Source organism: Carica papaya, chromosome 1 (genome assembly GCF_054855325.1).
Source record: "Carica papaya isolate Zhongbai chromosome 1, ASM5485532v1, whole genome shotgun sequence".
Taxonomy (NCBI): domain Eukaryota; kingdom Viridiplantae; phylum Streptophyta; class Magnoliopsida; order Brassicales; family Caricaceae; genus Carica; species Carica papaya.
Genome location: NC_142309.1, coordinates 5,484,442 through 5,506,532, shown reverse-complemented (window position 1 = coordinate 5,506,532; position 22,091 = coordinate 5,484,442). Strand labels below are relative to the sequence as shown.

The 22,091-nt window shown below is 34.5% G+C and overlaps 4 protein-coding genes across 6 annotated transcripts; 2 read left to right on the top strand and 2 right to left on the bottom strand.

Annotated features, from left to right (window-relative positions):
• Positions 1 to 1,999: 1,999 nt before the first annotated feature.
• On the bottom strand, positions 2,000 to 4,239 carry LOC110813031 (uncharacterized). 2 transcript variants are annotated; one of them, XM_022040021.2, is made up of 4 exons: positions 4,035 to 4,239; positions 3,088 to 3,156; positions 2,412 to 2,620; positions 2,000 to 2,128 (listed from the first exon to the last, which is right to left on the bottom strand). In XM_022040021.2, exons 1-3 carry the CDS (start codon positions 4,197 to 4,199, stop codon positions 2,438 to 2,440), a joined length of 417 nt encoding a protein of 138 aa, XP_021895713.1. In that variant the 5' UTR covers positions 4,200 to 4,239; the 3' UTR covers positions 2,000 to 2,128; positions 2,412 to 2,437. The 2 variants fall into 2 exon arrangements, with proteins under 2 accessions (XP_021895713.1, XP_021895712.1); XM_022040020.2 differs by lacking the exon at positions 2,000 to 2,128 and having other exon boundaries at positions 2,239 to 2,620; positions 4,035 to 4,238.
• A 630-nt stretch (positions 4,240 to 4,869) lies between these two features.
• On the top strand, positions 4,870 to 7,200 carry LOC110813064 (uncharacterized). Of its 2 annotated transcripts, XR_002539425.2 has the most exons (4): positions 4,870 to 5,022; positions 5,222 to 5,321; positions 6,360 to 6,664; positions 7,017 to 7,200. XR_002539425.2 is itself a non-coding variant. In XM_022040059.2 (3 exons), the coding sequence occupies exons 2-3, from the start codon at positions 5,272 to 5,274 to the stop codon at positions 6,589 to 6,591; spliced, it is 282 nt and encodes a 93-aa protein (XP_021895751.1). In that variant the 5' UTR covers positions 4,871 to 5,022; positions 5,222 to 5,271; the 3' UTR covers positions 6,592 to 7,200. The 2 variants fall into 2 exon arrangements, 1 of the variants encoding a protein (XP_021895751.1); XM_022040059.2 differs by having other exon boundaries at positions 4,871 to 5,022; positions 6,360 to 7,200.
• A 4,515-nt stretch (positions 7,201 to 11,715) lies between these two features.
• Positions 11,716 to 12,343, top strand: LOC110812988 (uncharacterized). The gene has a single exon (XM_022039970.2). The coding sequence runs from the start codon at positions 11,808 to 11,810 to the stop codon at positions 12,195 to 12,197; it is 390 nt and encodes a 129-aa protein (XP_021895662.1). The 5' UTR covers positions 11,716 to 11,807; the 3' UTR covers positions 12,198 to 12,343.
• A 1,496-nt stretch (positions 12,344 to 13,839) lies between these two features.
• On the bottom strand, positions 13,840 to 16,761 carry LOC110813014 (6-phosphogluconate dehydrogenase family protein). The gene is made up of 2 exons (XM_022040000.2): positions 16,525 to 16,761; positions 13,840 to 15,612 (listed from the first exon to the last, which is right to left on the bottom strand). Exon 2 carries the CDS (start codon positions 15,602 to 15,604, stop codon positions 14,150 to 14,152), a length of 1,455 nt encoding a protein of 484 aa, XP_021895692.2. The 5' UTR covers positions 15,605 to 15,612; positions 16,525 to 16,761; the 3' UTR covers positions 13,840 to 14,149.
• Between the last annotated feature and the right edge of the window lie 5,330 nt (positions 16,762 to 22,091).

Below are 22,091 nucleotides of genomic sequence, written 5' to 3'. Positions count from 1 at the left end.
ATAAACATGTTCCGTCAGTTAGAAAGAAACTTCTCTTACGTTTAAGCTCACTACTCTATTTAATTTTTTTTTAGTTTTATGAGAGTAACTTTTTATTTACATATCCTCCAATAAATTAAATAATTGCAACAATCTTGAATACTTTTTTTGAAGATGAGGATCGTTTTCGTACAGAAGAATTTTCAATCCTTTGGAATTGGAGATGTAGAAAATATTTATTTATGGACCAAACCAAGTGCAGAAGGACACATAGTTGTTTTATAGTGAACTAAACTCTGTGATCTTTGTTTTGCAAAGAAGCTTTATTTGTATGCTCTTGAGAAATTATTTTTCAAATTTGGAAACCTCATGCAACGATGCTCGAGTGCACTAAGTTTCTTTGCTATGTCAATTTTGGGTTGTGCTTATTGTAGAAAAAGTGCATGAAGAAACTTTCCTCTTCATCAAAAAGTTGAGTATCTTGTTCAAAGTGTTCGCGAACAAAAATGATCATGGCTCTCCTTTAGAACCACTTACTTATTTCTCATCCAACTATAATGACTCATTTTAATTTATCAGAAACAAAGAAGAAACATGAAGAATGTATTTAGTTATGGGAGATATACAACTAGAAAAGAAGCCGAGAGAAGTATCAAGTGAGTTGTAGAGATTTTGTTTAATGGGTGGAGATTCAATGTCAAGCATATTAAGGAAGGATGGTAAGAAGCTCAAAATGAGGAGAATATCAACTTCTTCCAAATGAAGGATGACTTGAACTTGGGTGGCTCAATTTTTAAAATGTTTCTACAAAAATAATTTAAATTTAAATTTTTTTTTTTTTTATAGTTGTCATTAATCTTATTAGAAGTTGAATCATACGCTAGATAAATTTACTAGTCTAACATAAATTATCAGTTCAAAATTAATATGGGATAAGAAGGTAAAACACATCTACACAAATTATTTAAATACTTGGAAGCATACTTACTAAAATACTATCTATAGGGAAAGCTTATGAAAATATTGTTTATTTAATTATATGCATTAATTAAATTTTTTACAAATATGGAAAAAAATAAGACAAAATACATCCCAATTAGACATTGTCATTTTATCAAAAGTTCTTAAGTATTTTACTATTGTTAAAAAGGATTATAATGATTGTACAAAATATTTAATCCTAAAATGACCCACTTTTGTTATTATTATTATTATTATGATGTTAAATTCTAATAAAAAATTAGTAAAATATATATAATCTATACCATGAATTAAAATAGTGGAAATGAAAATAGCACTCCACAAATTTTATATGAAATCAAGCAGTTCAAAGGAATTCAACAAATTTCCTAAATACAAAGTTCAAGTTATGTGCCAAAAACTACGTCCTTTTGGAAAATGCAGAAATCAACTTGAGCTGGATCTAAAAGTCTTTTTGGAACATGTGTTTCATGGGATTGGATTTAAGCTTAGTGGGATATTGCATTAAAATGGAGTTCGAAATGAGAATTGGGTTTAGTTTGAAAACAAGTTTTTGAAATTGATTGTAAAGTTAAAGATGACTTTAGGCTTATAAATCAAAAGCTAGATACAATCTGAAATTGAGTGTAACAATTTTATAAATAACTTTATTAGATTGATTAGCTGAACAAGACACGATACGATTAAGATTATATTACAAAAGCGTAATCGGAATTCATGCGTTTAAAAGGCAACCAACATTCTAAAATATTTATTTATTTACGTTATCTGAATTGATCATTCTAACTAAAGTTTTTTTATCCTAATTGTAAACATGATACATTTCTTGTTGCCTTTGTTGCATACTAGTGATTCTACTAGTATGCAATTGTGTAACATTCCGTTCCCAGGTTCCGTGGGTAATGAATTGACAATGGTTACCAGCTCATGGGTTCCAGAAACATACACAAACACATGCATCCTCCTTCATCAAAAAGGCACCGGTAGTTTACTCATTTTTAGTGGAATACATATAAACATATATACATATATATATATATATACGACAGAGAGAGAAGCCACAGGTCACGTTTGTAAGGTCAAAAAGAAACACAGACCTGTTGTGTTTGACAATAAATGGTTGGTTCTTCGTATGCATACAGATTTTTCCCTTGACTAATCAACTTCTCTGTTTCTATATAAAGACATGGTTATCTTTAGCAGTAACCTGAAACCAGTTAATCAAAGTAACATCGAGAACAATTCAAAAATTCTTTAACAAGCAAAACAAGTTCGAACTTGTGCTTCAAGTACCACCATCTCCTTCGCTGGTAAACTTTCAGTAAGTAAGAAAAAGCATTGTTCTGTTACATCAAATGCAGGAAATCGTTTTGGTCTCTATTAAAAAAAAAATTGTTAAACAGGTCATACTCCAAACAGGCAACAAGAGAAGTGTATAAACGACACTGCACCTGCTGAAACAAGATCATTCTATGTTTTAACTGGCGTTACATGGTCCTACTTTTTGATTTAGGGAGACATGAAGTGTCCTGGCAGCTGCTACTGCAGAGTCTCCGCTCTTGACAATTTTCTCCAGTACTCCAACCTTCTCAGACAGTAATCTAGCATTCACATTGGTGGACTGAACCAGTTTGTTTGCTGTTTCCAGAGCAGTGCATAGCTGGAAATGATGAGGACAAAAATAAGGATATTAGGAGAAAATAGAGCAGAACAATAGTAAGATTTTTTTTTTAAATTTGGGGAATTGTCCATAAACAGACTGAGGGTGTAAGCAACAATTCCCCAGTACGGACAGAAAGGAATGGGGTTGTATGCAAGACAGAGAGGTTCTCTCCAAAAATAAAACGAACGCAAACTAAAACTACATGCTAAAAGCACACATATCAAGCTCCACACCCAACTCACTGTCTCTTTTAGGGCATTGTACTTTTTCAGTTCTAGGTTAAAACACATTAAGTTTGCTGTTGGGGGTCAATACATAACGAAGAATTAGCAGGACAAAAAAAATTTACCCGCGCTCCCAACCTGTAAGACAAGTTGTGCATAGAATTTCTTTAAAATGTACAACACCAGGATAATTGACGCAAAGCAGTCTATATCCATAACTCAGCAAAGATTAGCAATTACCTTCAAAGTCAAACCTGTCCATGAGTGGTCAGATCCCGCAAGTGCCTCATTCAAGGTGTCATAATTTTCCTAAGGAAAAAATATTGGATAGATACTTGTTATACTACAAATAGTAGATGGGTAATATCTTATGAACACCTATTTAACAAAATAGGAAAACAATAAACTTCTCATAAGCTAACTAGTATGATCAAACTAACTATAGATACAACCAGACTAACCAGCAAACCTAAACATTACAACATAAAGTAAATCTGCTTATCAGAATTAATCAAAAGTAGTTCTGAGAAATATTCTAATCCTACAACAAGAATAAACAACACAAAGGCGGCACCAACTAGCAATCCATTCACCCAAAAAGCCTAGCAATATGTCGGTTACTATAGAATGGCAACTAGGAGGCCTGAGTCTTTATATCTGATATTGACTTTAGAGATTGGCCTTACTTTTGATATAGATTAAAAGCTAATACTGTTCTTAACCTCGTTTGAGATTGATTTATCTCTAGAAGAGGAAAAATTAACCCATCTGTAACTTCAGACTATTACCAGATTAACATCTCGTGCAATCTATTGTCCTAGAATAACCAAAGTCTTCACATGAATTCATTGCCCTACAATAAGCAGCAAGATAAATAAAAGAAAAAAGAACTATATAGTTCAAAGAAACAGAGATATAAAGCCTGCACATCATTCAACCCTATAGCATGTTTCCTAGAATTCACAATACAGCATTCAAACCAAGGGTAAAAACCCTAAGGCAAAAGGATTATTTCTTTAAATTTTGTACGTTGAGCTCCTTAATTCAGCTCTTAGATCCCCAATACTTAATATTAGCCCTTCAAAAAGTATCTTGACCAGGAAAAAAACTAATAAAAATCGATCGGTTGACTAATAAAATTGCAAAAGGTAACAGGAAGTTTATATATATAAAGGTCAGTATAGAACCTGAAAGAGTCTGGTAAGGTCAACAGATTGATTGGAATCAGAAATTTCCGTTGATGGTGATGATGAAGGCTGGGTTTCATGATGGTCTGATGCTGCACCGGATTCTTCCCCGACGTCGCTGAGCAGATCTCCTATGCACAATAACGGCCCTCCCACTCCTCTCATCTTCTCCGTCTCCCTCCACTTCTTCCATCTTCATCTCTGCAACGTTTAAAATGGTGTGTTGTCTAAGGCCCTCTTGAGTTATGACCAAGGCCTGAGACTCCAGACCTGGCCTCGAGCCCTGAGCCTCGACCCCCGAGCCTTGGGCCTCCAGCCTCGGGTCCTTGGTTCTTGGGCGCAGGCCTTAGGCCTTGAGTCCTAGCATTGGGGCTTGGACTTGGTCCACGGACCTTGAAGGCATTGCGATTTGGACCTCGAGCCGGGCCTTCGGCCTCTGTCAGGGCCTTGACACTTGGGCATTTGGACCGTGCCTTGGGCCATCGTCCCGGGTCTTGGGCTTTGGTCATCGGGCCCGACCTTGGGCCTCCTTACGGGCTTCGGGCCTTGTGCCTTGAGAAACGAGTCGTACTTGGGCCTCGGGCCGGGGCCATGAATTTGAGTATCGGGTCTCCTTGGGCCTATGGCCGGGCATTGGGTCTTGCCCTCGGTTCGGGGACATTGTCACTGGGCCTCATACTTGGGCATTGGGCCAGCTTGGGGCTCGGGCCGAGCCTTGTATCACGGGTTGGGGCCGTAGGCCTTGGTCATCGGTCCTTGTGTCTCGGGATCTAGGCATCGGACCTCGGGCCGTGGGCTTTGGGTCTGGGGCCTTAGGCCAAGAGTTGGGCCCCGAGTATTAAGGCGGTCCGGCTGAGTCGGGTCATAGTTTGTCTACTGTGTCCGTGACGCTCTACTACGCTGCCTTCGCAGACAGCAGCTTACAGATCAGTTCCCGGACATCTTTGATCCTCTCGCAACTTATCTTCTAGGTATCGTTCCTGTTCAGGTAAGCTCTCAGTGTCACCTCTGCTAATGGCTTTATAAAGAATTTACACTCTCATCGTCCCCGTCTTTTGCCTTTCAAAGATTTTCTAGGGTTTTGAAGAATATTACCTTTTCCACGTTTGACAGTTTGAGAATATTAGATCAAAACCCTAGGTACGTTTCATTATTTTTGTCTGTATGTTAACTGCAACGTGAAACAGGGTCAAGTGCGTTTCCGTTTTCCATATCAGAGAAAGAACGGCTTGCTGTTATGAGTGGCCAAGAGAATGTAAAGCAGCTAGAAGATTGTTCAGTTTCCAAGTCAGTTATAGTTTCCCCTTCTTCCTTTTTTTTTCCTTTCTGTTAATTTTCTAATTATGGTTATTGGTGGTTGCTATACTGGTTTATTGAGGCATGAATCTTTTTATCACTTCATATTGAATATGATCGACTTCGTGTAAGATTATGCATTTGTGTTTTTTGTTAATCTGTGACTCCAATTGTTCAAGCTAGCATTTACTAAACATGGAAAATCTTGGGATTGTCAATGAATCTCTTGCTAGCTTTGGTTGGGAAAGAAAGAAGCAGCTAAATGTGCTATGCTGGTTTAGAGATTCTTCAAAAGGCATCACTGATGGTCCTATTATCGAAGTAGTTCTGTGCTTGCTTGACATCTGGTTTTAATTCATGCTCAATAAAGAGCAAAATCTACTTCTTCTGCCTAGCAGTTTACATTTTCCAAGTTCGTTGTTATAGTTATGGCTTCTTTCTTGCTTCAGAATGTATTTTCTTTCACAGCTGAAGTTACTTTTTGTTGTATGTTGTCCATGTGATACTGGCATATGAATGCATCTCCTTAGTTGAAAGATTTCGGGTGTATGAATGCATCTTGAAGAATATGGTTACCAGTTGTCAATCAACTCTCGCCTCTCACTCATGCGAATCCTTTAATACCATTTATCCTTCAGATCCTGCGTCTGATGGTTCGTTTTGTCATTTATGTTACCAGTAAATTTGTGGATAGTGGAATTTGACATGGTAATCTATTATAGAGAAATAATGCTTGTTATTCAAGTTTTTCTTTTGCAGGTGCTCTTAGTGATGCATATTTTTGTCAACAAGGTTGTCAATATTAATTAAAATTGAGCAAGATAATTTATAGAAAGTACTTTTAGTAGCCATGAATTCACTTGAAAATATGCAAGTAGATCTTATTTCTTCCTGGATTCAGGGGATAACCCGGACCAGCGGTTTGTTACACATCAATGGATCAATGAAAATGCAAAATTTCCTTGTTCTTTTTTGTAGTTTGTTTCTTTCCAACTATGATGAGTGTGATTGAGCATTGAATTTGTGCAGCGCACTAGGCACATGGGTATTCTCAGTTGCAGGAGCTTTGTTAGCAATTCCAGTGGGAATAAAACGGAAATCTTTAGCTCCCCTTGTCTTTTTTGGCACAACTGGTACCATGCTTGATATTATTATGGGCATCAGTGCCTGCGAAAGAGAACATGCAGAACGGCAGATGAAGTTATTAGAAGCTCAAAATGCTGCAAATGAGGCATCCTTTGAGGAGACAGGATCTGACTAGTGATTCCAAAGTTCACTTGCTATGTTATGGGCTACTGTTTGCAAGTTATTCAGTCCAGCCTTCTATTTGACAGGTTATAGATGATGAAACCTTTTCTATTGCGCTTTATTTCAAAACTCACTGGCGCATCTCATTTTTCTCCTCTACCTCCTTTCTTTCAGTTCAACATTTTCCTACTGAGATTGGTCTCTGTTTCACTAAATAAAAAATAGTAAACGATTGATTTTTCAAGTTCTTAGAAAGGAGTGTTGAAAAAGCTTGGATATGCTTTCTGATAGTTGCGGAATGCACTCAAATTATTCATTGAAAATGGTCAAGAGTTGTAAAAAGACCATTTTGAGTCCAACGCAATTGCCTCAATACTTTACATTTTTTATGTTGTTTTTCCATTGTACTCTCAATCAAGTCCCTGAATGGAATGTCAGGTGGGTGACCTGACCTTATTCGGCTGTCTGAGAAAGATGCCAGCAAGCTAAGGAGATCAGCTGATTGATTTCACAGGATAGTTGACATGGTCAAAATCTTAATGTTGTTTAAAGTAACTGGTATGTGGTAAACTGTAGTTCGGAGAATACTATGAGAATAAAATTTCATATTTGTCTTTGATAATATTGCATTGAAGTATTATGTGAATATATTAATGACATTTACCCTATAAAAAGAATAGCTCGCCTTAAGTATATTTAGCCAATAGGTATTTAGTGCAAAACTTAAGAACTGCTTATAAAGATTATCATTTAGCTGTTTTGATCAAAATATACAGATTAGTTCAAAATTGGAACAAGTAATATCCACCAGTTTAGTGCTTACAGTTTGATAATATTACACTGTTGGAATTCAAAGTTGTCATCATACTGCCTCATATAACTGGTATATTGTCCTAATAGAAAGTAAACAATGAATAATGACATCTATACATATATATTAAAAAAAAAAGGTTGACATGTATAATTAAAAGATGCATAGAAAGGGCTTGAGGACTCCAGATCATGTGGGACTATCTGCAGGTTTAAGAAAGATTCTGGTAACCATAAAGCTTCCCTGGTAGCATGTAAGCCACCTCAATACAATATCTAGAGATCCAATTACAACAGAAAGAGCCAACACAATTGTTTAAATATAAAAAAATCGTTTAGCAAAAAACTATATTTAAGAGATAAGATACTACAATTACTTGGGCAGTACATTACTTGGAGAATCTCCTCACATGTCGTAGCACCCTCATAAGATCGATGTCCAAACCCAGAGCAGCTACTTGCATCTCTGCTACCTCTATGGAAGCCGATGAAGGGATACGCATCATGCCAATTGCCAAAATCCTCCCAATGTCATCCCTTAAAAAACCAACATGATCCATTTCATTCTATGAATCCATTGATCCCTCAAAGGACCAACATGAACCATATAAGTGCAAATAAATGAATCCTGTATACTGATTCATCACTCATTGTAAGAACCATACCCTAAATCGATGAACAATGGTTTCCTCTGCTTCCCTATTATATATGAGGGCATCCACATCAAGAAAAATTGAGGATATTTGTTTTAACAAAAATCAACACAAACATTGAGATGGAAAAAGCTTTTCATATCTTATTTTGCTTCCTTATGCACAATGGACACAACTCGTGAGCATCAAAACAAGTGAAGAGAAAATACAGTGTCTTGAACCTTGAAGAACACGGGAACCTCCATTTCAGCTCCACTTCTTACGAGGTTAAAGAACTACAGAGAGGATGTGTTACCAGTACAATAACTTGTATGGACGTTAAGAAACTTCAAAAAAAACTAAATTGAGTGATCCAAAACCAAAAAATCATTTAGATTATTTTAAGGGAAAAATAATCCAAGTTTGTGGTTTCTTTGAGCTATGCCTTGACGTATTCAATCTCATCAGGGAGGATGTGTTATCAATTAATTTATGTTTATTTTTATTTTTTTTATAAAAAAATAATAATAATAATTTGTAGGTGTCAAGATTCTTGTTTGATTACATTTATCCATCCATCCTTTATATATCAATCAAAATTATATTTATAACACAAATTAGTTATATAACATGTCTAATTTTAATTAGTTATAATAGGTAAAAATTTGAATAATTTTTTTAAAAAAATTAATATAAATTAACATATAAAATTTTAAGAAAATACATATTTATATAGATATTAATAAAAAAATAAGTTACTATTAGATATAAAAAGAAAATGAATAAGAATAGATAGTGGTAAATTTGAAGAAGTAAAAAAGAAAGCAAATAAATACCTGCATAAAAATCAAAGTGCAACCACATGAGATAAACATGAAGTAAATATATTTGGATAAACATTATCTATGTGAATATCTCAAAAAAAAAAAAAGGAATAACTGTACCAAAAAATAAAAATAAAACGATAAGGATATTAAATACTTATCTTCTGAATAGTATGAGTCACTCTTTAGCGTTACCAATATAAACTCATATTTAAATATTTTTCACTGATAAATTTACAGGTATGTTTCACCAATTAGAAAAAGTTTCTCTTACATTTAATCGCACTACTCTATTTAATTCATTTTTAATCTTATGAGAGTAATTTTTTATTTACATATCTTTTAATGAATCAAGTAATCACAATAATCATGATAATAAATACTTTTTTGTAGATGAGGATCGCTTTCACATGGAAGAATTTTCAATCCTTTGGAACGGGAGATATAGGAAATATTTATTTACGAACTAAACCAGCAGGCAAGAATACAGAGTTATGATTTTGTTTAAAAGATGGAGACTCAAAGTCAAGCACACTAGAGAAGGATGGCAATAAGCTTCTAATAGGAGAATATTAACTTCCTCCAAATGAAGGTCGGCTTGAACTCGGTGGCCCAATCTTCAAAATATCTCTACAAAAATAATTTAAATTTTAAATTTCTTCATAATTGTCACTAATCTTATTAGAAGTGAGATAAGATACTAGAAAAATTTACTAGTGTAATATAAATTATTAATTCAAGAATAATATTGGGTATGAAGGAGTAAAACACCTACCTTGCAATGTAAACTAATTATTAAATAACTTGGAAGTATATTTATTAAAATATTATGGTGAAAGTTTCTAAAAATATTGTTCTTTTTAAGTATATTCGCTAATTAAATTATCTACAAATTATATAGTAAAATAAGACAAAGTACATCCCAATTTAACCTACAGTCATTTTTTCAATTGTACACTTTCTCCCCCTAGTTTCTGCTCTTAGTACCACATTCTCCTTTTCCTCAAAAATTACTCTCTTCGAAACCTTGTTTGAGGCACTAACTCAATGCTTCACAACCACTGAAATTCATTGAACTGTTAAAACCTGAAATTCTTTGGAAAATGATGAAAAATGATTTTCAAGACCAGCAAGTTTTTCAATGTGATTTTCATGATTGAAAACAAATCAGAGGGAGAGTCTTCTGAGCCATCAACCATGAGTTATCTAATTTACATAGAAGATAAACAAATCTAAAAAGAAATTTACACTTGGTTTTCAATTTTATTGATTCTCTTCTTGTTGATGCCTTGCGTCTTTTTCACTTTGTTACACTTTCTTGAGTCATGCCTTGCTTGCAAATTTGTCTGCTTCATACAGGCTTTCCTAGGGTTCTAAATTTGGCTGTTTTATTTTGTTCTTGAGAGGCTTATTATATGCTAGATTTGGTTTAAATATGAAACTAATTTAGTATATTAATCTACTGTTTATATTTTAATTATAATAAATTTTTAATGTTAGATTTTTATTATTTTTAAAATTTATTATAAATTTTAGAAAGATAATCTGAATGTCTTAAATTTTTCGCTTAAAACAAAATAAAACAGAGTCATATACAATTTCTCTGTAAGGATTAATCCATCCAGACAATAATAATTGCACACTAATCATTACATGTAAATAATCAATATATAATTAGCACACAGCCGGTTGACATGTAGCACTGTATATGACTTATATAACTTGAGACTCTTCTTTACTACCCCTGGTCAAAAAGTAGGGAAATTATTAATAGTAAAAGTTGGACAACTTGGAAAATAAGTTCTTTTGAGTTGAATTCCATGTGTTGCATTAATTATATAATGCACGAACATCAATAATAACATAATCTCATTAATCACGCAGAGAATTAAAAAAGAGACAATCTGTTTCATATATAAATATATATATATATATGTGTCGTGCGTGTATGTGTGTGTGATATTAACAGGAAGATGCATGTCTCGATGCCATTAATTTGAAGGTGCAGACAATCATTCTTATCAGACAAACAAAAGCAAACAAATACAGAACAGAAATACAAATATATTAGGTAATAATCTCAGTTCAACCATATTAAGATCCAGAGCCTCCCAAAACCAGTTGGCTTCTCTGCACTTTCGGTTCAGTAAAGAAGATATATATGTATATATATATATATGTATAAAGGTGATGTACACTCATGACAAGACAGAGAAATTAAAAGCATGGCTGATAAATAGGAAATGGGATGCAGCGCTTAAGGACATGGGTCTCATTTATCTTCCAATTCAAGAGGATGGGTTAAGTCTGCATTTCTGTTGACAAGACAGAGAATTCTCAGTGTATAGAGATATTCTCTCATTCTGTAAAATGATTTAATTCAATTCAGTATTGAAAGAAAAATGACAATGACACAAGTTAAATGATTTAATTTCAAGCCGGGAGCTCTTTTCTTTTTTCTTTTTTTTTTTTCCCTTTCAGAAATAATGCAGAGAAAATATATTTATGGACAGATTAAGAAATAGAGAAATAAATAAACCATAAGTTTGCTGGTGGGTGCGTGGAGCTTTTCTATAACCAGGAAAAAAACAGCCAAATTTTGTTTGTGTCTAAACTACTTTTAGTGTTTTTCTTTTTTCTTTTTTAAGTTTTCCTTCGGTTTTTGGATGACTTTTGAACTCATCATAAGCTGTCTTCAACTAATATAATCCATGTGTTATAAGTAATTAATGTAATATAGGAATACTATGTTTATAGATGTCAAAAGTTCAATATAAACAGTAAACAAAGATTTTTATATGCAGCTTTCTCAAATGGTGGCTTCCAGGAAAGAAGCCTCCTCTCTCTCTTCCTAGTCAAGAAACAAGACTCACTATGCAACACCTCACCCAATTCAGATGCAAATATAGCGTTTTATTCTAATCTTTTATGCCTTTTTGACCTTTCCCATTATACCTCTAGCAATGGAGTCTTCCAAGAATCTTTCAGGGGGTACAGAAGGCTGTAGCAGCAGTGAATCTGGCTGGACAACTTACATTGCCTCTCCCATGGAAGAAGATGACGCAGAGTGTGGCGAGGACGAAGATGGAAACTATGAAAACGATAATGATGATGCCAATGATGCTGAAAATGACAATGGTGGACAAGATAGTGATGATTCAATGGCTTCCGATGCTTCTTCTGGCCCAAGTCATCGCCAACAAAAACATGAGAAAGATAAAGGAAGTCATGGCAGAGTTCATTCTAAGCATGGCAAAGGTGATTATGTTAGCAAATGTTCTTCACATAATAAAAACAGCAAACAAGAGAAGAAAAGAGGAGAAAACAGCACAAGGTATAGAGTGCAGAATTGAAGCTTATCCAAGTTGAAAGAGAGAGATTGAACAAGTATTGGAGTTATCCTGTAGAGCAGTTTATGAAGGTATGTCCCAGTTTAAAATTCGAAATGTGCCAAGTTTATCAAGTACAAACTCATCAATTGCATTCTTTGTTTTCATTATACGGTGTTTTAAAGGTAGAGGCACATTGTCAAGCATTCTTTTTCTTCATAGATGAATTTCACCCCTGCTTTTCATATTCCAATACTATCCCAAGCAAAACAAAACGTATATGCATCTGATCGGATAAGCATCAACCGTAGGATCGTTAGCATTCACTTATTCAACAAAAGAAGATGCAGCAATATAATCTGCAGTAGCTAGAGTTAAGGGTACATTTAGAAACAAAGTTATTTTTGTATAGTTCATTTGAAAATTCATACTCAATTCAGCTTTAACAACGGATACAAATTCCAATACAAGATGAAAAAGTCATACGTTAGAAAATTGAAACGGAAATGGAAACAATATCCCAAAATCTACATAAATAATTTTATAAAGCTGAAAGGTGGTGAGTTGGAAGGGATGAACATAACATTCCCCTTCCAGCATAAACTTACAATCATGCATCTCATGTGCATGCAAGCATGTGTGGTGTGAATGTATAAAGCCACATGCATTCTGCTATCTCAAAAACAATAAAAGAAAAATACAGTACATTATGTGAACGTTTTGTTGTGCTGGAAATAAGATTGATTACGAAAGACAAATGCCAACTATGAGAAGCAACAAAGAAAACTGAAGTGACAGAACAGTAACCAATTGCATAAACTCAGATTGGGAAAGAAGGGGTGCAAGTGCAACAGCTAGACAAAAGGAAAGTGTGGGCTCAACTTCAAGTCAAAAAAATATTGTAGCACATGCAATACAAAATCTATGGTTGGTGATTGAATAATAGCAACTATATCATCTTGTATTAGAAACAAATTTAAATAGGATGCAAGACTTGAGATGATGCAAAAAGAAAAAAGAAAAAAGACACGTAACAGCTTCTATACTTCAATTTGAATAACATACTGATTTCAGCTCATTATTTCTGTGAGACGATAAAAAGTAATAAAAGTAATAAGAACGTTAGATAAAGAAGACTTGTGTATCAAAAACCGTCTAATAATCTCCTATATTGATGTTTTTTTTATGATTCACCAACATTTGAAAGAAATTCATAATGAGAAAAAAGAAGTAACATCAAGTAAAATTCAAGCATAAACAATTTGCCTACATCATTTTGGGATGCTTTCTATTCCGAAAACTGGTCCTTGCTAGAAAACACAAATAGCCACATTATCAAGTAGCAAAATTAGGGGGGAACAAAGATCTAAGACCCACAAAAGGTTAGCTCAGTAACAATAACTAGAAAAATAATGTTCTGGTCTGCACACAAGGATTTAGAGTTCAAGAGAAAACAAAATTAGAACAACTGTGCATAAGACTCAGCTGGACTGTGCTAACCCACTTCCCTTTGCTAAGTGCAGATGCGCATGTGTCTGTGGTGCTCGGACCTGATCGTTATGCTATCTGCAAGAAAATTTATCTAGTTGGTGCAATCATTCGATGCAATCCGGAAGAAAAGGATATTCAAAAAAGCAAAGGAAAATAATAAAGAAAAAACCAAAAGTACAAAGGAAATATTTCATACAATTTTATTGTTACAAAATGTAACTCTCTTGCATCTGAAAAGGAGCCACATATTTTTTTTTATCGAAATTTAAACACATCAGAGGAAAAAAACACCACATCTAACATAAACATCAAAAGAACTGCGCTTGGGGAGAAAAAACCTAAAATATGTAACTGGATATAAAAAATGCATTTGTAATAGTTTCAACAGCTAGCTGCAGCGCAAGCACTCGGCACCATGGAGTCCAGACCAGTAATTATTATGCTTATTGAAATCCTGATTAAGCACAGTAGCCAAAGAAGTAGACTTAAACCTTTGATTGTTTGGCTATCTTGAACCACTCAGTGTGGAAAGATCCCTCCATATCAGTCCTTTCATATGTATGAGCCCCAAAGTAGTCTCGCTGAGCTTGGACCAAATTAGCAGGCAACCTTTCCCTTCTGTAAGAGTCAAAGTATGCAAGACTAGCAGACATACCCGGGGTACTAACACCAGCATTAATAGCAAGACACACAACTCTCCGCCAGGCAGACTGCCTCTCAATGATTTCCTTAGCAAACTCAGGATCAACAAGAAGGTTTGCAAGATCAGGGTTTCTATCATATGCCTGCTTGATTCTGTCCAAAAACACAGCACGGATGATGCAACCTCCCTTCCAAATCCTTGCCAGTTCCCCCAACTTCAAGTCCCAACCTTTCTCAATACTCTTTGCACGGATAAGATTCATCCCCTGTGCATAGCTACATATTTTGGATGCATAAAGTGCTTGCCTCACATCATCAATTAACTTCTTCTTGTCCACATTTTGCTCGGCCAAAACATCACCAAACCCACCTGACTTGAAAACTTTAGCAGCTTCAACCCTTTCCTCCTTCAACCCACTAAGGAATCTTGCATCCAAAGAAGACGCAATTGTAGGAGCAGCAACTGACAATTCAGCAGCTTGCTGAACAGTCCATTTACCAGTACCCTTCATACCAGTTTTGTCCAAAACCTTGTCAACCAAGTCCCCGTCTCCCTTATCATCCTTAATCAGAAAAATATCTGCAGTTATTTCAATCAAGAAGCTCAAGAGCTCCCCTTTGTTCCATTCTGCAAAAACACTTTGCAGTTCCTCATTAGATAACTTTCCAACTGATTTGAGCACATCGTAAGCCTCTGCAATTAGCTGCATGTCACCATATTCAATTCCGTTGTGAATCATCTTGACAAAATTTCCAGATCCACCCTTCCCGATGTAAGTCACACAGGGGCCGCTATCAACTTGAGCTGCAACCTTAAGAAGAATGTCTTCAATGTGCTTATAAGCCTCAAAGGAGCCTCCAGGCATCAGAGATGGTCCATGTCGCGCACCCTCTTCACCACCTGAAACTCCCATGCCAAGGTAGAGTAAACCCAGTTCAGCCATGGCCTTCTCTCTCCTCTCCGTGTTCTCGTACCACTCATTGCCACCATCAATAATACAATCACCTTTCTCCATGTAGGCAGAGAGGGTCTTTATGGTCTGGTCAACAGGTGCCCCAGCCTTTACAAGCATGATTATCACCCGAGGCTTCTGGATTGATTGGACAAAGGCTTCAGGATCATGGAAACCATATACTGGAAGATTTCCTTCTTGTTTAGCTCGCTCGACAGTCTCATCAACTTTGGAGGTAGTTCGATTATAGACAGAAATTGAGAAGCCTTTCTGGGCGATATTGAGGGCCAAATTTTGGCCCATAACAGCCAAACCAGCAAGGCCTATTCTTGTAGGTGTAGCCATATTTTCACCTGCTCAAGGTTTAAGGTTGCTGGTGAGATAAATTCCAAAATTTGGTAACAGATGCAAAAAGAGTACCAACTTATAGCAACCACCAGGCATTACTGATGTCTTCAAAGAAAGTAAATTAAAAGTTAAAGAAGCAATGTAGATGATAAGTTGATTTTCTTCAGAACAATATCCATGATAAGTGATTAGTATGAAATGAAGGGATCGGAGGGAGAGAGAAAAAGAAGCAATTTTTTAGCAAAGATAAAACCAGCAATCTCAGATGCGAAAAGGCAAAGTCAATAATTTAGCAAGAGCCAGCTCATCAAAACGAAAAATGATTTTTGCAGTAGAGACTAAATTGAAATTCCATTTAGTTAGAGAGACGGAGAGATGGTTAACCCAAAAAAAAAAAAGAAAAGAAAAGAGAGCTATCATTAAGAACAAGAAAAAATGTACCTACCAAAAAAGAGCGTAGATTCACTTTCACTAGAAAAGAGGATCTTGATTTCGCAAATATTTCAATACGAAAGAGAAACAACTAAAGAATATGCTCATAGTAAGTACAATCAAATTCACCAGCCAAATCATGCTTAGAAAAATATCCTAACAAAAACTAACAATGGCAATTCACAAACAAGATCCAGTTTTGATGTCTGACGAAAACAAAATGGATCAATTATACACAAAAGAAAGGGAACCCAGATCAGCTTGTAAACTAAAACCCAGGAACAACATTTGAGTTTGCACGAGTATCCAGATATCATAACATGAAAAGAAAATCGAAAAGTCCTAACTCACAATCAAGCGACAGCCAACTAAAATGTTCTATTTTTCCATCTTTTCCTTTCAATTTCTAAGCAACCAATCAGAAAATGAGAACAGACCCAGATCATTTCTCAACGTTAAACGAAAAGGAGAAGAAGAATCCATACCTCGGATTTTCTAATTCTCTCGGCCTTGATCGGAAGCGAAGCTTGAAAGTCTTTTCGAAATAACACCAAACACAGACAAGGAGAAAAGATAAACGGATCTGGTTTATGCAGCGAGTAGATGATTGATTATATACCAAGCACCAAACTCGTGATTCCTACGTAATTGAGATGTGAAACAAAGAGAGAAACTTCTTCAATGTATACGGTGGAGGCGGAAGGCTGAAGCCAACCGTTCGGTCAAAATTGGCATCTAAAGACAGGGGCGTTAGGTGGGAAATCCTCTACAGTGGCAGCCACCTTCTCTTCTATCATACGTGCTTCCTGATTTCGCCACGTCATGCATGTGCCGACGACGGATGACGTGGAGAAATCAGGGACCTCCATTAAACTCGACATTTTAATTAAAAATATATAATATTTTCTTTGAGAATACTTGGCTGCTTGACTCGTCCGATGAATTATTAAACTGGGACATAAATAATTTATAAAATAAATGTTAAATAATAAAAGATATTAGAATTTAATTATAAGTGAGTTATAATTTATAAAATATTAGTTGATGAGTGAATATATTTACTTTATTTTATGATCTTATTATTTTCTTGAAATATCTCAAATTTTTATAACATAAAATGCAACCAGAACTAATTATTTTTTTTACATTAAAATATACCGTAAATAAATTATATTTTTAGCATAAAAATTACGAATCTATTTAATTTAAATTAAATATTAAATTAAAATATTATTGAAATAAATTATACTAGATTCTTTTTTTTTTTTTGGTATTTGTAGAATATAAAACATTGTTCTTTAAATTCTATAACAATAAAGTGTTTTTCTATTTATAAAGATATAAAGACATACATCTATTTGATCATAATTATGTCTAAAATTTAAAAAAAAAAAAATTGAATTTTTATCTTTATTTATATATTAATATTCCGACAATCGAAGATAGGAAATTATACTTATCCTAAGATTTACATTGATAAAATTAATATATATATATATATAATATAAAAAAAATTCATATTCTAATCTGTAAATTGCAAGCCTAATCGATTCAATTGACAGTCTGAAAAAAGAAATTCATGTCAACTGTAACATCAATTTATTTATTGTTAATAGGAGCTTAATTGAATATTCCTAATTCAAGTCTTCCATTAATTTTTTTTTATAATTTTTTCCTTTGAATAAATATATAATATAATATATATATATATATATATGCAACTGGGTTGTCTTCCTTTGAATTGTAAAAATCAAGACATGTTTGATTCTTGGATCAAAAGGGTTGACCTCCGCGTTTAAATGAGTTTCTACTAAGTCGTGCGCAATTTTTTGTTTCAGCGTTCAATGCTTTCCTACGATGACATTCTAAGACGGGAGGAATTCTTCTTTTTTCTAAAAAATATATATATATATATATATATTTCAAATTTATACCACTAACGGGTATGACTCTTGCCTTTTTCTAGATATTTCCATTCCTCCTAAATTTTGTAACCAAATCTTGGTGATGAAGTCAGCGTGACAAATAAATTTATTACATTTCATATGCAAGTCTCGATTGACTTCGTAACGAAAAATTATAATTTTTTGTATAAAAAAAATAATAAATCTTATAAATGTGTATTTTTTTTTATATTAATAGAAAAAATAAATTGAAAAAACATATTATTAATTTTACTAGAAAAATGATACTAACTCTTTAAGAGAATGTGTATCATGAAAATAATTTTTACAATCAGACTCGACATATTTAAAAAGATTGATTTCGAATCTAAAATTCAAACCACATCATCTAAATCTATCAATAATTTTTGGGACCAAAGTAGTTTTATCTCATCACAAGAAATTGATAGTCATTTTTGCATACATCCATATTATTTAGTATTTTAAACAATTAACAAAAGATATTTTTAGTTTTTAAACAAGTATTTGATTTTTTTTTTTTTTACTTTTTAAATTATCGCAGTTTTTATATAAGGAATTATAAGATAATTATTACGAAAACAACAAAAATATTATAAATGACTAACCAAAAAATACTTGTTGGAAATCAAAAGATCCAATAATTTTTTTTATGATTTCTATCAAATCGAGGGACTAGAAAAAATTTACTTTCCCTAAAAAAATAAATGAACTTAATTTTGTTTAGATATTAAGACATTTATTCTAAATCATCTATTTTGTCTACTTTAACAACCATCTTTCATTTTTATCCACTTTTAAGAATGGTAATATAACGGTCTAGAATTTCAAAGGAAATAAATCATAAATTAAGTGCGTAAGCGAAATAATTAGTTAGGTTTTACATTCCTTATACAATAACTTAAAGTACCAAATAGTACTATAAGAATTATCATTTGAAAAAAATACAAAAAAATTAAGAAAATAAACGAAAAATAAATAAATCTGGCATTCTACTCACAACCATCTTGTGGATCGGGCTGTGAATCCTAGTTCTCTTGATCTAAAATTATTAATAAAGAAATGAGCTACATTAGCTCAGTAAGAATATCACGCTACTCACCGACACAAAAATAAAGGTTGGTAGAAAAATAAAAAAAAACTAATGAAGCTCTTAATTAAGCAAATTCATTTATCATAAACAAAATCGTTTACCGACTACTTACCGTAACGAAATTTACAAAACAACTTATAGAGGCAATAACATAACACATATCATTATTTCATATGCAGTTGATTGGAACAATAATTTTCTCTTTTATCAGTCTATTAGTATCCATGGAGGTTCATAAGAATGTCCCTACAGCGCGTGAACCCTTTCCTTTAGCATTTTTAATTAACGGGTTTTCCTCATACCCCGTTCGGTATGAGTGCCAAATTACAAAATTTTAATACCTCGTCCGGTATGAGGGTGAAACGGGTCATCCCCATACCCGGCCCGATATGAGTACCAAATTACTAAGCCTCGATACCCCGTTTATTATAAGACAACGTTCACGGTAGGGTTTTTTATGCACCCAGTCCGTCCATCATCTTCCAGGATATCCAGTAAGGCTATCGCTTCATCCATTCACTTAATCACATAGTTTTCCGTTTACCTTTAATATTCAGTTTTTCAATTTAACTGTAATCACATAAAACAAACAATACATGCATTTAAAACTATAAAATCGATCAATCAGATACTATCATGCATTTAAACTGTAAAATCAATCAACAAAATTAACAGTGAATAATTTTCAATTATACCTCCATTAGTAACCTGTAACTAATTATGGATATTTTTTAAATTGTACAAAATATTGTATTATTGTTAATTTGACTTTAATTTTATAACAGATAATAGGGTGAGAGATTCTTACTCAAATTGACACCCGAAAAGCTAAACTTGTTGACTGCACCTACTGGCAGTCCCTGGGTTCCCTAAATTTTTCTTCAGAAATTAAAACGCGCTACAAGTACCTATAAACATCCCAAAAATCCAAAATCAGTGCCAAGACCTCTTTTTGGTCAATTCTGAAATTCTGACACGGCAGCTCTGTTGCATTCCGACGACGGTGCTGCCGCCCGCGATGATAGTTTGCCTCGGGTCGGCTATTTTTTATCATTTTTGGTCAAATTCGGCAGGTTTTGCATCAATCCATGCAAGACAACGCGTTAAGGAGGCTCGGTTGGCCCAAAAAAATGAAAAATCGAAACTCACCGACGGCGGGGTTCTCTAGTATGACGGCTCCACTGGCTCACATTTGCGGTTGGGTGTTTTACTTCGATCAACCTATAAAGAAGAAAACGTTGGTTAAAATGGTGAAAGAATTATATAGAACGGGAATCGGTAAGGGCCTCATCGGTGGCATTTTTTAAAATTTTTTGCGGCGATACCACCTGGCTTTGTCCTCAGTTTTCGGCTAATCCGCCGATCTTTTTACTCCGATTCAGCCATGAGGGTGTTTAAAATTAAATTTCAAAAAAATAAAATTTTTTTTACATCTTTTGGCAGTCAGAAGTAGCTCCGGCACGGCGGTGGGTGGCGGCGGCTCTCCTTTCCAAAAGTTGGGTTTTCTTTTCTGGTGAGGATGTCTGGCGGCTAGGGTTAGGGTTTGGTGTTAAAAGAGTTATGTATATCCGTCCCTTTTTAATCTGGACCGTCCATCGCATTTGATCTGAACTATCCGATCGTGATTAAATAGGGAGTGAATCTAGACTGTTCATCACAATCTGATCTGAACCAACCAATCGTGTTTAAATAAAAAGTGGATCTAGACCGTTAATCACATTTAAATCTGACAGTCCGATTGCGTTTGGGGAGGGAACGCATCTGGACCGTTCATGCGCACAGAAGTGAATCTGGGTCGTCCGATCGCGGGCACGTAGATCGCTCGCATGGCCTTCCGTGTGGCACCATGCCAGTGTCTGTTGCCATACGGCACGTTCTGGTTCGTTGGGACTGCTGAATGGGCATCCTGCATGGCACAACTTTCTTAAATTACGTTTTGAACTCCAGTTTCTAATTTTTCTTTCAAAAATACCCTCATAATCCAAAATTTTACCCATTTTTTCCCAAAATTATTTTCAATTTCATCCTTCACTTATTTTTCTTCATTTTTATATTAATTTAAAATTTAAAAATATAAAAAATTATATTTATAAATTAATTTTAAATACTTTAAAATTAATTGGGCATTAAAACTTTCTCCCTCTTAAAAGAAATTTGATCCCTCAAATTTATCTCTCTCTCGCTCAATCAAACAGTTATGGGTATTGGGTTCTAAAGTCTAATTCTAGCTCTCATGTGGCTTCTCTCGGTGTGTGATTCTACCATAGGACCTTAACCAATAAAATTTTCTAGTTGTGGAGTAATATGCTCTTTCGGTCCACAATACCGACCGGTACTTCCTCATAGGACAGATCCTCTTAGAGTGAAAGAAGCTCGTGAGCCAATACGTGAAAGGAGTCTGGGTTGTACTTGCGTAGTATGGACACATGAAATACATTATGGACCCTGAAAAGTTCTAGAGGCAGTATCAGTCTGTAGGTAGCGGTGTAAATTCTGTCTAAGATTTCAAATGACCCAATAAAATGAGGATTTAGCTTCCCCCTCTTGCCAAATCTACGGATTTCCTTGAAATGAGTGACCTTAAGGAATACTTGATCGTCTTTCTCAAATTTCAAATCTCTTTTTCGGATGTCTGCATAACTCTTCTGTTTACTCTACGCTATCTGAATGTTCTTCATTATCTTAACTATTTTGACTATAGTCTCATTTACAAGATCTGGGCCGAATAGTTTTCTATCACTCACATCTTCCCAACATATCAACGATTTGCATGGGCGGCCATACAATGCCTTATACAGAATCATGTCAATACTTGTTTGGTAGCTATTGTTGTAGGCAAACTCTATCAGAGGTAGATAGTCATCCCAATGGCCCCCGAAGTTAAGGACACAAGCTCGGAGCATATCTTCAAGTGTGCGGATCATCTTTTCTGACCGTCCATTAGTCTGATGGTGGAATCCGGTACTAAGGGATAATTTTGTTCCCATAGCTTGCTAAAAGCTAGACCATAACTGAGAAATAAACTTGGAGTCCCTAT

Coding starts and splice junctions, on each gene's coding strand:
- LOC110813031 (XM_022040021.2), bottom strand. CDS start 4,199: ATGAGAGGAGTGGGAGGGCCGTTATTGTGCATAGGAGATCTGCTCAGC. Junction 3,157..4,034: donor ACCTTACCAGACTCTTTCAG/GTTCTATACTGA, acceptor TTTTTTCCTTAG/GAAAATTATGACACCTTGAA. Junction 2,621..3,087: donor GGACAGGTTTGACTTTGAAG/GTAATTGCTAAT, acceptor CATCATTTCCAG/CTATGCACTGCTCTGGAAAC.
- LOC110813064 (XM_022040059.2), top strand. CDS start 5,272: ATGAGTGGCCAAGAGAATGTAAAGCAGCTAGAAGATTGTTCAGTTTCC. Junction 5,322..6,359: donor GAAGATTGTTCAGTTTCCAA/GTCAGTTATAGT, acceptor GAATTTGTGCAG/CGCACTAGGCACATGGGTAT.
- LOC110812988 (XM_022039970.2), top strand. CDS start 11,808: ATGGAGTCTTCCAAGAATCTTTCAGGGGGTACAGAAGGCTGTAGCAGC.
- LOC110813014 (XM_022040000.2), bottom strand. CDS start 15,604: ATGGCTACACCTACAAGAATAGGCCTTGCTGGTTTGGCTGTTATGGGC.